The sequence below is a fragment of the Struthio camelus genome, chromosome 12 (genome assembly GCF_040807025.1).
Source record: "Struthio camelus isolate bStrCam1 chromosome 12, bStrCam1.hap1, whole genome shotgun sequence".
In the NCBI taxonomy this organism is placed as follows: domain Eukaryota; kingdom Metazoa; phylum Chordata; class Aves; order Struthioniformes; family Struthionidae; genus Struthio; species Struthio camelus.
In genome coordinates this window covers 23,729,799-23,741,628 of record NC_090953.1, presented here as the reverse complement: position 1 = coordinate 23,741,628, position 11,830 = coordinate 23,729,799, and the positions used below count along the sequence as shown (strand labels likewise).

The following is an 11,830-nucleotide window of genomic DNA, read 5'->3' as shown; positions in this document are numbered from 1 at the left end:
GAGAAGATAGACAAAGGACGTCAATGAGCAAGGAGGTGGGGGGGTATGGGGCACCCGCTGAAATGCCCCCACATCCTAGGCATTTGAGGCACTGCCACGGTGGCCCAGGTGTTTGCTCAGTTTCTAAAAGCATATGCAAAATGGAGAATCCCCGCTGTAGACAAATCCCCTTCTGCGGATACACTTTAATTGAGTTTTATGCTTTGAAACATACAAGGAATAGAAAAAGAACAATCATTTTTGTCTCCATTTAATTAGAGAGTAATAGATTTCCCTGCCTAATGTATCTATAGGGACTCTCGCTATGATGAGATGCCTACCAATGCTGGATTACTCTGAGATTTGCTCCTCTTCAGGAGGGCACTAATTAGTGCCTGGATAGCCAAAGGCATGAGAAAGGGTCGGGCATGGAACTCCGCATCCTGCCACGCTCCCGTATCCACGGGCCATTTCCGCCGGCTGGCGCTGCCTGGAAAGGGTTAACATGTTGCGGCAGTGTGGCTCGGCCCCTTCCTAAGGCATTAACCCTTCTGCACAGCCTGCAGCCCAAGGCCCCTGCCTCTTGGAGTGAGCTTGCCTGGTGGAGCGGCCAGGACCCGTGCCGTACACGGGGGGCAACGTCCACCTCTCCTCCCTCCCCTCGGCTCTGATGTCAAGCTGTGGTGGGATGTTCCCGTGGGTGATGGGTGATGAGCGACGGGCAACAAGCGGCTCTCCCCACAGCTGCACCCCTAGCCTGACATCTGCTCTCCTGTCCCAGGGCTGGAGCAAGCGGGACCCGGGGGAGGCAGGCAGGGAGGCCCAGGGGGCTGCGTCCTGGCACCCCAGCCCTCGGCCTCCGAGGGCTCTGACCGCAGCAGCGAAGGAAGCGGCCCAGCCGCGCTGACCCCAACGCATTCCTCCCTCCTCTCTCCATCTGCCTTTGGTTACCCAGCGCGGAGGTTGCATTCCTCTCCGCTTCGTAAGCGTAGCTTGCAGGCTGGGGGTACCACAGGGGAACTCCTGGGGAGCAAGAGGCCCCTGAGACCTTTCCTGCTCCGCCTTGTTCAGGCCCTGGCTGGGTGCTGGGGCAGACACCTCCACCTACTGCTCACCTCCTTCCTGCCCCTCACATCTCACAGCCTTCAGCCCTCCGTATCCCTCTGCAGCACACAGGGGAAGGAACATTGCAGATCCCCAGGGGCTTTTCATTTCCTTCAGCTGGGCAACGACAGACCTTTCCCTCAGGATGACAGACCACTAGGAAAGAGAAGAGTGAAGCTCTTTGAACCACCTACAGCACCTTGCACCCATGCAGACCCAGCTGACAAGCACTTACGTAGTGATCACAGTCACTCTACCAAATGTACCTCAACTTTGTGAAGCTGTATGGCACCGTTTGCCCATGGCAATCCCAAAATAGAGAGGCTTGCACCCCTGTCCCCTCCTGCCCGCAAATCATCCCTCACCCCCGATCAAGAATTCAAGGCAAAATAATGTCGCAGTTTTCCCCTTGTTATGGCCACCCCCAACATTAGAGATCTCACCCACTGCTACTGAAGCAAGGTCCTTGGTCGCACCTTCTGGGGGTCATTCAGATGAAGGGGCCAGAGACCCTGCAGAAGACAGTGAAAATCCCACAGCTGCAAAGAGGCTAAGCAGGGCTGTGTGATAATGCAGCTGCACAGTAACAGCAGCTCCAAACCTCTCCTAGGGCCTCCACAGCCTGTATGGAAGCAGTAACACTGTTGTTTCCCCACAGCCATGGTGTCCAGGGGGGTGAAATGAAATGAAAATCCTCCAGCAATGATCCAGGAAGTGCAAGTCCTACGGTCCCTGTAGAATTAGCCAGAGCAGCATCTTTGATCTGCTTCACTGATGTAAGCAGGTGGAATTAGGCCAGTTCCTGTGAAGTCATTCTTGTTCTGTGTCCTCCGCTGGTTTAAAATCCCAGAACCCTCCCAGATGTCCTCAGAAGCTGATTAGGACATGCCAGTGTGGTCAGTGGGCCACGTCACTTCATAGTGTGGGTAGGCAGCCCTAAGCGCGGATCAGAGGCTCTGCCATCAGGGCCTTGCATCTCCAGCCTGACGTCAGTCCGACGTGCTCCAGGATCAGGGAAGCCAGCGATATCAACCCACAGGGTCTTTCTGTGGCAAGATCAGAGAAAGAACAAGGCAAATCTGCGTCTTTGACACTAGTGTACTGCCAGGTTTTAGTGCTCACTGGAGCAACTAACAGGATAGCTGCAACTTAGCCCCAGCATGGGCCTCATGCTTCAGAGCAGTGAGAAAAGGGGGGCCAGGAAATAACCCCTCGTTGGCCTTGTCAAAGCATCACAGTCAAGAAGGCCAGGGATTGAATGCAGCCCCTCCATAATATCTTACAAAGCAGGTACTGATCCCACCACAGTGAGTTTGTGCTGCCTTAACCTTGTCTCAAGGGTGAATCAGAAAATTCCTGCTCCTGGCTGCCTGTCTCAATCCACAGCAGCCTGCAAGTCCCACAGCCATGTCAAAGCCATGCTGTAAACCCACCCAATGAACTGATCTAGATTCAAAATAATCCTCTTCTCCTTTGCACGGCACTATTTTTAACCCCAGTCCTGTTCACAGCCTGGCCTTAGTGACAGTTGCGTCAGCACAAGTGTGAAGACAGCGAGCTGTGGCTGGGTCTCCCGAAATTAGTGTTGTGGCTGAGTTTTCCCATCTTACAGAGCCAACGTGGGAAGCCTGGGAGGCCACATCGTGCCAGGGTGCTGAGCAGGGTGAAGGCTGCCCATGGGGCATCACTACCATCTGCCATCTCAGGTGACGGGGGCTGAATCCAAGCTCCCTGGGCAAGTCCTCACCTTTCACAGGCTGATTGCAAAAGCTGCATGTGCCACAAGCCTGCCCCTCCTTTGGCTTTCTCAGCAGGTTTCATCTTGGAAAAGGACAGAGCTGCAAGAGCCCTGCTGAATTGTCACAATGAGTTTATCATTTCCTCTACTATAGTTGGGAGCTCATGATCGAGCTTCGTGTTCGTCCCCTTCTCCTCCTCTTTAGGAACACAGGGTATCCAGATTGGAAGCTACCACTGGAAGGTCTGGTCCAAACCCATGCTCTAAAGAGGGCCAACTTCAGGAATATATCAGGTTGCTCAGGGCCTTTTCCACATAGGGTTGGATTCTCCCCAAGGACAGAGATCTTTGCACCACCCTGGGCCCCTGTCTCAGGGCTGCACTGGTCTCCTGGGGAAGGACTGGAGAAGTTTTTGAACACTGCACAATTCTGAGCACCGGGCACCTCAGTGCTTGCAGGCTGAGGGCAACTCACATGGTGTTGTTCTAACATCATCCCTGCAGCAGATGGCTTTCCTACAAGAGATGCCCAGCTGGCCAGTGGATACATGTGGCAGAATGAGGCAGGGAGCAGGGACATCCCTGTACCCCGATCTCCCAGACTGCCATGTCTGTCCTGAAGGAAGAAGCAATGGGCTGCCTGAGTTCTCTTGCCAGGCAGGAGGACAGTGGCTGCAGGACAAACTCACACCTGATCTGCTTTTAAAAGCTTTTACAAGTAGTTTATTGCAGGGCAGAAAGATGACCGTGGGTGTCACACCACCCCAGTCCACACTACTCAAACCCAAACACATCCCACCCTCCTTCCCACCTTGCCCCGAGCCCACGCAGCCCTGCGGCAGGGCATCCCACCGGCCTCTGAGACACAGAAGCTGTGAGAGGCAACTCACCAGACAGCCCTCTCCCCTCATCCTCTCCCATCAGAAGCCACTCATCTACCATCCTAATGTCCCCAAGATGTCCCCTGCGAGGACAGAACCCCGCAGTTGGAGGTGTGAGGTTTGGGACCCCCGGGCTGCAGAGCCTTTGGGCGCTGTGCGCAGCATCCTGCCTGCCCAGGCTGGAGCTGCGCAGCCCGACAGCTCCCGGGACAGAGAGCCGGGCCAGGAGCAGTTCGTCTCCACCAGGAATTCACTGGGAGGAGGGCGGGAAGGCCCGGAGTTGTTTTCCCTGTGATCGCAGAGCCTACGAAGGCGAGCTCTGGTGTGGGTCGGTGCCATGGAAAACAAAAGGGCCCGGGGGACGGGGAGGGGGAGGAGAAGCCCGGTGCGGGCCGAGGGAGCCTGCAGCCGCGGTGCCTCCAGCGCGGCCCCTTCCGCCGCTCGCTGCAGCCTCCAGCGCCGGAGCCGCGGCGGGGCAGAAAGGACTTGGCCTCCAGCCCCCTCGGGAGCTGCTGGTGCCGGTGAAGGGACAGGCGGGGCCGGGGCGCGGGGCGCGGGCCGGGCTGGCCGCGGCCGGGGGCGGCGCGGGTCCCGCAGCCGGGCCGGGAGCAGCGGGGGGCCGGTGCCCGAGCAGGGCTCGCCCGGGGCCGGGCCGGAGCCGATGGGCCGGGGAAGGGAGGGATGGTTATTCACGGCTCTGGTATGCGCGCTGCGCTGCTCCAACCGGCCGTGCTTACGCCGCCCCCCCGGCTCCCCCGGCCCTCACCAGCCGCGGGGCAGCGAGCGAGGAAGCCGGGGAGGAGGTAAGTGAGCCTCCGGGGCGCTCCCGGGACAGGCAGGCCCCCGGGCGGGGGGGGCAGCCCCGCCGGTCCCGGGGGTGTTGGTGGTGGGGCAGCCCCGCCGGCGCCGGGGAGCCCAGCCCGGGCTGCGGGGGCTGCCCCGCCGCGGCGCAGCGCCGGGGGAAGCTGGGCCCCCGAGGGGGAAGGCTGGCGGAAGGGCTTTGGGATCGAGGGGCCGGCGCTGGGGCTGCGAGGAAGGAGGCGACGGAGCCGGGAGCTGCGGCCGGGGAGCACCCACGGCGCGGCCCCCGGCACCACCACCCCTCCTCGGCTAGCCCAGCTGGGGCACCAACAGGGCTCTGCCCCTGGGACCGCGTCACCAGCGTGTCCCGGAGCTAGCCCGATCAGCCTGTGGCGGCTGGGATGAAGGGGATCCGCTCCTGCAAACCTGGAGCCAACACCTGACCCGACAGGTAGGGCTAGGGCCTCCGAAAGGCACCCGAAAACTAAAGGAGCCAGGGGCTTTAAAAACATCAGCCAAGAGGAATCCAGCCCTCCTCAAGCTGCTGGGCACTCACATTTCCTCTGGCTCACAGGAGCCCTTTGGGATCCTTCCCCATCACTTGTACCCCAGTCCCGCTCCCTTCTGTCCCTGCAGAGCCCACAGGAGCAGGATGGGCCCCTCTGTGTCCCTGTTTGGCCATTCCACCCCAGCTTTTGCAACACTGAGCCTTCTCCCCCAGTTGCTGTGCAGGGCTTCTTATTCAGTGTCTTTATTGGCAATAAAATCTCCCCCCTCCTGCTCCAAATGACAGGGTTGGGAAATGGAAGTAGCAGCGAAACTTGCCTACAGGACAAAGGGGTCTCACTGCCAGCTCCTCGCAGAGCTGCAGTTAACCTTTGCATGGTGGGACACAGCTACCATATGTCAGGAGCTGTATGCATACAAGGTCCCCTTTGCAGGAGACAGGCAAGGGCAAGACAGCAAGAAGGGGAGTAAGGAGTTAGCTCTGAGACTGGAAGCCAGAAACATTTAGCTCTAAAGACTTCCAGCAGCCTGGGACCCCAATCTCTCTTGCTGAGAAAAAGCCATTTAGAGTTTGTTTTTTCCATGACATGGATAATGTGGAGATTTGGGGTTGGTTTGAGGTCTGAAAGTGTGCTGCAAATCCTGCAAGCATGCTGGGGGAAAGAGGACAGCTGAGTCTGCTTCTGAAAGTATTTTGCTGCCCTGGAGGGATTGGTTTTAGTAGAAATAGAATAAACTGTGAACCAGGAGTTCAGGTAGAAAAAAAACTTTCCATTCAAAATCTGAAGGGGTACAGGGTTCCCAGAACAGGATGTTTACCTGGGGAAAGTGTCCCAGGTTGGTGACATTTTGTGAAAGATTAATTGAAGAGACACATTTCCTAGTGGGGGAAGGAAATGTTTTAGTGGGAAGTTTCTGGCCAGCTCTTTTCATGTAGGTAGTAGAAGGCTCTGCTCTTTGCATGGAAATGCCTTACTCAGATTAGGGAATATTTTAAATAGCCTTCTTACCACAGCAGCTGAATTTCTGTGGATAATCACATGGATATTTCAGTCCTTTGCTGTTTCCTGTTATTACTTGGCAAGGAAAAGCAAATTCCCAACTCAGCTAGCCCCACAGTGGTGTCCCAGGCAGACAGAGAATATGGCATCCCCTTCATTCCCCTCCGTGTCTCTGTTCCCAGGAGGAACGATGAATCCACTTCTCTGCTGCCTGGGCATTGTTGCTCTCCTCAGGTCCAGCCTGGCCTGCCCCAGGACCTGTGCTTGCTCCATAAAGAAGAATGGACGTCTGCTGGCAGAATGTGCCTACAAGGATCTGCAGGAGGTGCCAGAGGGTCTGTTGCCCAGCGTGACGATCCTCACCCTATCGGCCAACAGGATCAGCTCGCTCTGGGAGAACTCCTTCTCTGAGGTTCCTGAAGTGCAGTCGCTGTGGCTGGGCTACAACCAGATAAGCTCCATCGAGGCGGGCACTTTTGCACAGTTGGTGCATTTGAAGAACCTGGACCTGAGCCACAACAAGATCGTGGATTTCCCTTGGAAAGATCTCCGCAACCTCAGCGACCTGCAGATCTTGAAGATGAACAACAACCGCCTGGCTGGGCTGCCCCGGGACGCATTCTACTCCCTGAAGGACCTGCGGTCCCTGTGGCTCAATGACAACGACCTGACCACCCTGGCTGAGGGCACTTTTGACAACCTGCCCTCCTTGTCCCAGCTGCAGATCTTCAATAACCCCTTCAACTGTTCCTGCAAGGTCTTCTGGCTGAAGAAGTGGACTGAGAACACCTCTGTCTCCATCACCAAGGGAGGGTCTATCCTGTGCGTGGCTCCCAGCAGGCTCAAAGGGAGGGCTGTGACAGACATCCCTGACCACTACTGCATCGCCCCTTCTGTGCAGCTCACCTACCTCTCCAATCTGGACAACACCGTCATGTACGATGGCCTTACCCTCACTCTGCACTGCAGCGTGGCAGGCAATCCTCCACCAGAGATCAGGTGGAAGATCCAGACCTCCAGCCGGAGCATTGAGATCAACGGGCCCAACGTGGCAAGAGATGGAAACATCCTGCCTCCTGGGCGTGCCAAGCAGAGCCAAGAGCACTTCTTGGTCTTCAAGAATGGCACCATGGCCATCCCCAACTTCAGCAAGGAAGATGAAGGCATCTATACCTGCCTAGCTGTCAATGATGTGGGCATGCGGGATGTCTCAGTCAATGTGGCCTTGGCTGGGTCAGAGAATCCAGCTGATGACCTGCTCCGAAACGCCCCCCAGGCCAGCCATCTGGGAGGCCGGAGCTGCTACAAGGGGGATGAATTGGATCCCTCTGGTGCTGGAGAAAAGCTGGTGATTGTTTACCACGTGCCAAGGGAGTCCAAGAGCAAGGCTGGAGGAGTGGTGCCTCAAGTCTGGCTAGGGACCCTCCTGCTGACTTTGGGCATCGCTCTCTATTGTTAAAGGAAGGAGGAGGAAAAAGCACCTTGGGTCTTCCCTCTTTCTGTATCATTTATCTTCACGTAGTGCCATGCGTTTGCTGAGCTTCTGGGAACTGCAGGAGGTCAGGAGCCAAAGGGGATCTGAGACTCAAGCCCAGGGCTGGTATTTCAACCCTTCGTTAGATAGGAATCAGGGCTGGGCTCCGTTAGTCAAGAGCGTCAAACAAGCTAGAGTGAAATCAGATCTGGGGGCAGATCTTCACCATGCCTGCCTCCTTCCAGGTGTTCAAATCTGCCACCTACTGACTTAACTCCCCTCTAAGTCCGAAGCACGGCTGCAGGAAAAAAGGCCACCCTAAATGGGGGAAATGGTACCCAACTTGGGAGCCCATCTCTACCACCACAAGCCCTCCTCCATCTGCAGTAGTGCACAGTAGTGAGGGAGGAGAGGAGATATCTCACAAAGAGGATCTCATCAGTCCATCGGCACATAAGGGAAGCAAAGATCAGAACCCAACAGTGAGCCAGATGGCCGGACACCTGGTCCCTTTGCTAGCCAGGCACTTAATGTCCTACTACCAACTTCATGCTAAACACTAAGAGTGTAAAAGCCAGTCTGAGATCGGAGAAATAGCCTTGGTACAGGGTCCTGGGGTCACTAGGCACGTGGCTCTAGGTGGACAGAGATAACAGCAGTGCTATGGAAGCAGTACAGGTACTCTGAGGAGGAGCAAAGGCATGTTGTACCCGGCCACGGGCTCAAATCAGGCTCTTTTTTCAGAACAGTGGAAGCTTTTCCACTGTTTTCATCCCAGTAGGAGCACAAACAGCTCCTGCTGGCTGGATCCTGGGAGCATCTAAGGTGTCTGCTCCCTCCTCCAGCATGGAGGCTCTCTGCGCTTTGCAGGATCAGGCCCTGCCACCCTCTCCCAGACACGGCATGGCTGATTCTCACCTCCCTTTTGCCATTGAAGCCTGCGGTCCAAAATGCTTGGCTGGGCTGGACCCACTGAGCTCTGGCTCCAAGCCTGCCTCAGAGACTTCAGCAACAGGAGAGGAACTGAGCCCAGAGACCAAAACTGCTTCTCAGTGCTCCTCTCTGATGGGAAACCGAGCAGGGGCTCAATGCTGGAGGAGGAGGAACTGCTGTGGGAGGCAGGAAGAAAGATTGGTAGCTAGAAAGCCAGGAGCACAGAGAGGATGAGCTGCCCTGTAGCACCATAAACCCAATTCTCCTTAGCGCTTTAGCATTCCCACATGGGACGTATATGCTGTGCCCATGTGTCCCAGGTGGCATGGGGGAGCCTGTTGTCTCATGGGGGAACCTCTGAGCTTCTCCACCCCCCCAACCATGAGATGCACAGTCCGACTCTTGCAAAGGGAAGGGCTGCAGGTTCTCCCATCTCCTGCAGGACGGCTCGTTCCCTGCTGCCTAATGTACTCGTTCCTCGTGCCTTCTGCTAGTGCTTGTCCTGTAGGAGCTATACAGAGATTCCTGCAGCCAGCATTGCCTTGTATCCAAAGCTGTATGGACATATCAAAGTACCAAGCACAATAAATAGCTTTAAAAAAAATGGTGCATCTTGCCTCTGTGCTTCCCTCAAGCCCCCCAGACCCAGCGCCAGCCAGGACACCCGAGAGCTCGCCACAGACCTGGGTTTGCATGTGACTATTAAGCACTGGATGGGTCAGGGAGGGGGATGCAGTACCCTACTTTCCCTGCAGCTCACCTGAAACCCTCCTGGACCCAGCCGGCACTGTAGCGTCCCCCCACGACAGCCCTGGAGGGAGGGCATGGGGTGCCACGGGGTGCCCAGAAATCCCTCCCCTCGCTCTCCGCAGCCTGCATGGGCAGGGGAAGGCAGAGCCGGCAAACACCGCTGCAGAGCTGCCGTCTCAGAGCTCCTGGGCCTCAGTGCAAGCTCTGCAGCCCCACGCTTCAATCTACAGCCAATTTGCAACCGCCCCCTTTTGGGAAAGAAATAGGCATGGATGGGCTGGACTCGAGCTATTCCTCACCTGCCTCACCCCCAGGCTTCCTGCAGGAACAGGTCTCTGTTACATGCACGCGCTAAGATCTCTGCTGAAGCCCAGAGAGGCAGGAGGAGACCGCACAGCCTAGAGACAGCAAGCACTTCCTCATAGGAAAGGCCTTTGATGCTAAGAGGCAGACACATATTTTTCCCATTACAGGCAGAAAGGGTGTAAAAGAAATCCCAGCCCAGACACAAGTGCTGGGAGGCTAAATGCCAGGAAGAGAACATTTTGTTTCATAGGACTTAAAACTTTTAAATCACAATCTTTCTGGACTCGCAAACTAGCTCATCCCTCAGTCAACGCAATGTTATTTAAACTGGTGTCCCCCTCCTGAGCCTGCGCAGGAAGAGGCAGGCATGGGTGCTTCCTCCTGCAATGTCAGCCCTGGTTTGGAGATGGGAATATGAATTAAAATAGGGAGAGGTGGGCTCCCAACAGCCATAAGCCATGCTAGAAAGTCTTCTGGCTTCATTTCGAGATTACCAAATTGTCAACTCCCCCCCCCCAAAAAAAAAAAAAAAACCCCACCTTTCTGCAGCCCGCGCAGCAACACTAAACACCCCTGACCCCAGCACGAGCAGACCTCGCAGAGCCGCCCGCGTCCGGCACCGTTAGCCCTTGCTTTGCTGAAGCGCTCTGCTGTTCTGTCTCCAGAAAGGTAAATGGCTCCATATTCGCCAAGTTTCCATGTTTACTCTTGGCCCTTGGAGCAGGTTATTAGCGATATTAAGCATCTCTCGTTCGTAAGAAGTGGGCGCTCTGCCTCGCAGCTCCAGTTTTAGATGCAGCTGGTAGTCCCGTACTTGGCACCGCTGTCCCAGTTCACTGCAGAGCTGGGAGATGCTGGACACCACCGTACAGAAAATGGACAGAGCCAGCCCCAGGGAGCAACTGCCTCATGGCCGTATCGAGATTGCTCCTGAAGCCAGGATGGTTTAAATGGGGAGAGAGAGAAGGCGAGACGCCTCTGTGAACAAGAGCAGCTCTGCTCACCCCCAGGGCACACCGCTTATGTCAGTGGGGGGAAAGAAAACAAGAGGAAAAAAAAAAAAGGAAGCCACCTCCTGTCTTCCTCAACAGGGCTGTCATCCCTCACCTCGGCCCAGCCCAGCGCTGGCCAAAACAGCTCCGGGAAGCTGCAGGGAAGGCTGCGCTGCTGTGCAAACAGATGCAGAAATCCAGCTCCACCCATGGCCCAGAGCTGGGGAAGATTTCAGGCATTACCAGGGCCTCCCTCGAAGTCCCAGGCGATGCGCTTTGAGTCACATGGCCGTGCTAAAGGACCGGTTGCGGGGGGAGAGAGGTGCAGCGTTCTCCATATGCAGGCCCTCGCCTCGGGGCGAGCTCCTCTGCACGCTGCGCGACCTGACTCCGGGTGCAGGAGCCACCGGCACTCGCCCTCCCTTTGCCTGACACCCGCAGGACATCCGGCTGTCCCCGGCAGCATTTCCAAGGCACCCTGGCTCTCCTGAGTGCTGTGCACAGGCATGCAAACACATACAGGTACCCCCCACCCTCCAAAGCCCAAGGGTAGGAAACCAGCGGGAATTACTTCTTGCCTCCCGCCGAACTAAAAAGAACGAGATCTGCCTCTGGTGCCACTGATGTTTGTTTGGGGGCTTTGTACTATGTGCCAGACGCTAATCAAACGTCACCGAAACCTAACGCCGCAAAGGGCAGCTCCGCGCATGCACAGGGTGATCGCTGGGGCGAGGGGCTCAAGCCGCGCGGCAGCGTCGACCCCCTCGAGCCCAGCGGGCGGCACAGCAGCCTTGCTCCGCGCTGGGAAGAGCAGGCAGGCTGCAGCGTCACAGAGATGCCTGTTTTAGCCCAGCGGGCTGAGGCGCTCGAGACAGCGTTAAGAAAAGAGAGTAGTTATCCACTGGTATAACTTACCGAGAGCGCTGCCCGGTGCCTGCAATTGTTTGGCTGAAGCCAGATGTCCTCCCAGCCACCGAAGGCAGAATTCGGCTCCAAAGGATGCGTGACGCACCATGGGAAGAGGTGATCCAGCCCTGGAGCAATAGCCTGGATGCCCACGTTAGGCCCTTTATCCACAAAGGACCCCATTTCCTTTCATGGAGCTGTTTCCTTTCGGGGGCCAAAAGTTGTTTCGGTGGGAAAGCAAACTGACCGGCTTTGCTTTAAAATTCCCCCTTTGCTAAGGCAGGAGGGACCACAGATTTGGTCCTATCACCCCCAGGTCAAGCAGATCTATTGCAAGGCTGCCCCTCAGCATGGTTAGAGCAAGCAACACCCAGGACAGCCCCAGCCATCAACCAACGACATGGCTATGACGAGCTTGTGCATCCTCCTGTGCCCCTCCTGCCAGGTCTCCTCGAATC

The 11,830-nt window shown here is 56.5% G+C and overlaps 1 protein-coding gene across 6 annotated transcripts; it reads left to right on the top strand.

The window, feature by feature from the left end:
• The first annotated feature begins 3,973 nt into the window (after nucleotides 1-3,973).
• On the top strand, nucleotides 3,974-9,027 carry ISLR (immunoglobulin superfamily containing leucine rich repeat). 6 transcript variants are annotated; one of them, XM_009675698.2, is made up of 2 exons: nucleotides 3,974-4,030; nucleotides 6,194-9,008. In XM_009675698.2, the coding sequence occupies exon 2, from the start codon at nucleotides 6,202-6,204 to the stop codon at nucleotides 7,468-7,470; it is 1,269 nt and encodes a 422-aa protein (XP_009673993.1). In that variant the 5' UTR covers nucleotides 3,974-4,030; nucleotides 6,194-6,201; the 3' UTR covers nucleotides 7,471-9,008. The 6 variants fall into 6 exon arrangements, with proteins under 6 accessions (XP_009673993.1, XP_068814772.1, XP_068814774.1 ...); XM_068958671.1 differs by lacking the exon at nucleotides 3,974-4,030 and adding an exon at nucleotides 4,080-4,223 and having other exon boundaries at nucleotides 6,194-9,027; XM_068958673.1 differs by lacking the exon at nucleotides 3,974-4,030 and adding an exon at nucleotides 4,083-4,217 and having other exon boundaries at nucleotides 6,194-9,014.
• The last annotated feature ends 2,803 nt before the right edge of the window (nucleotides 9,028-11,830 follow it).

What these genes read in the sequence shown, in the direction of transcription:
- ISLR (XM_068958669.1), top strand. Translation starts at nt 4,364, where the DNA reads ATGGGCCGGGGAAGGGAGGGATGGTTATTCACGGCTCTGGTATGCGCG. An exon ending in GCGAGGAAGCCGGGGAGGAG is followed by an intron (nt 4,506 to 6,193) that starts GTAAGTGAGCCT and finishes CTCTGTTCCCAG; the next exon opens with GAGGAACGATGAATCCACTT.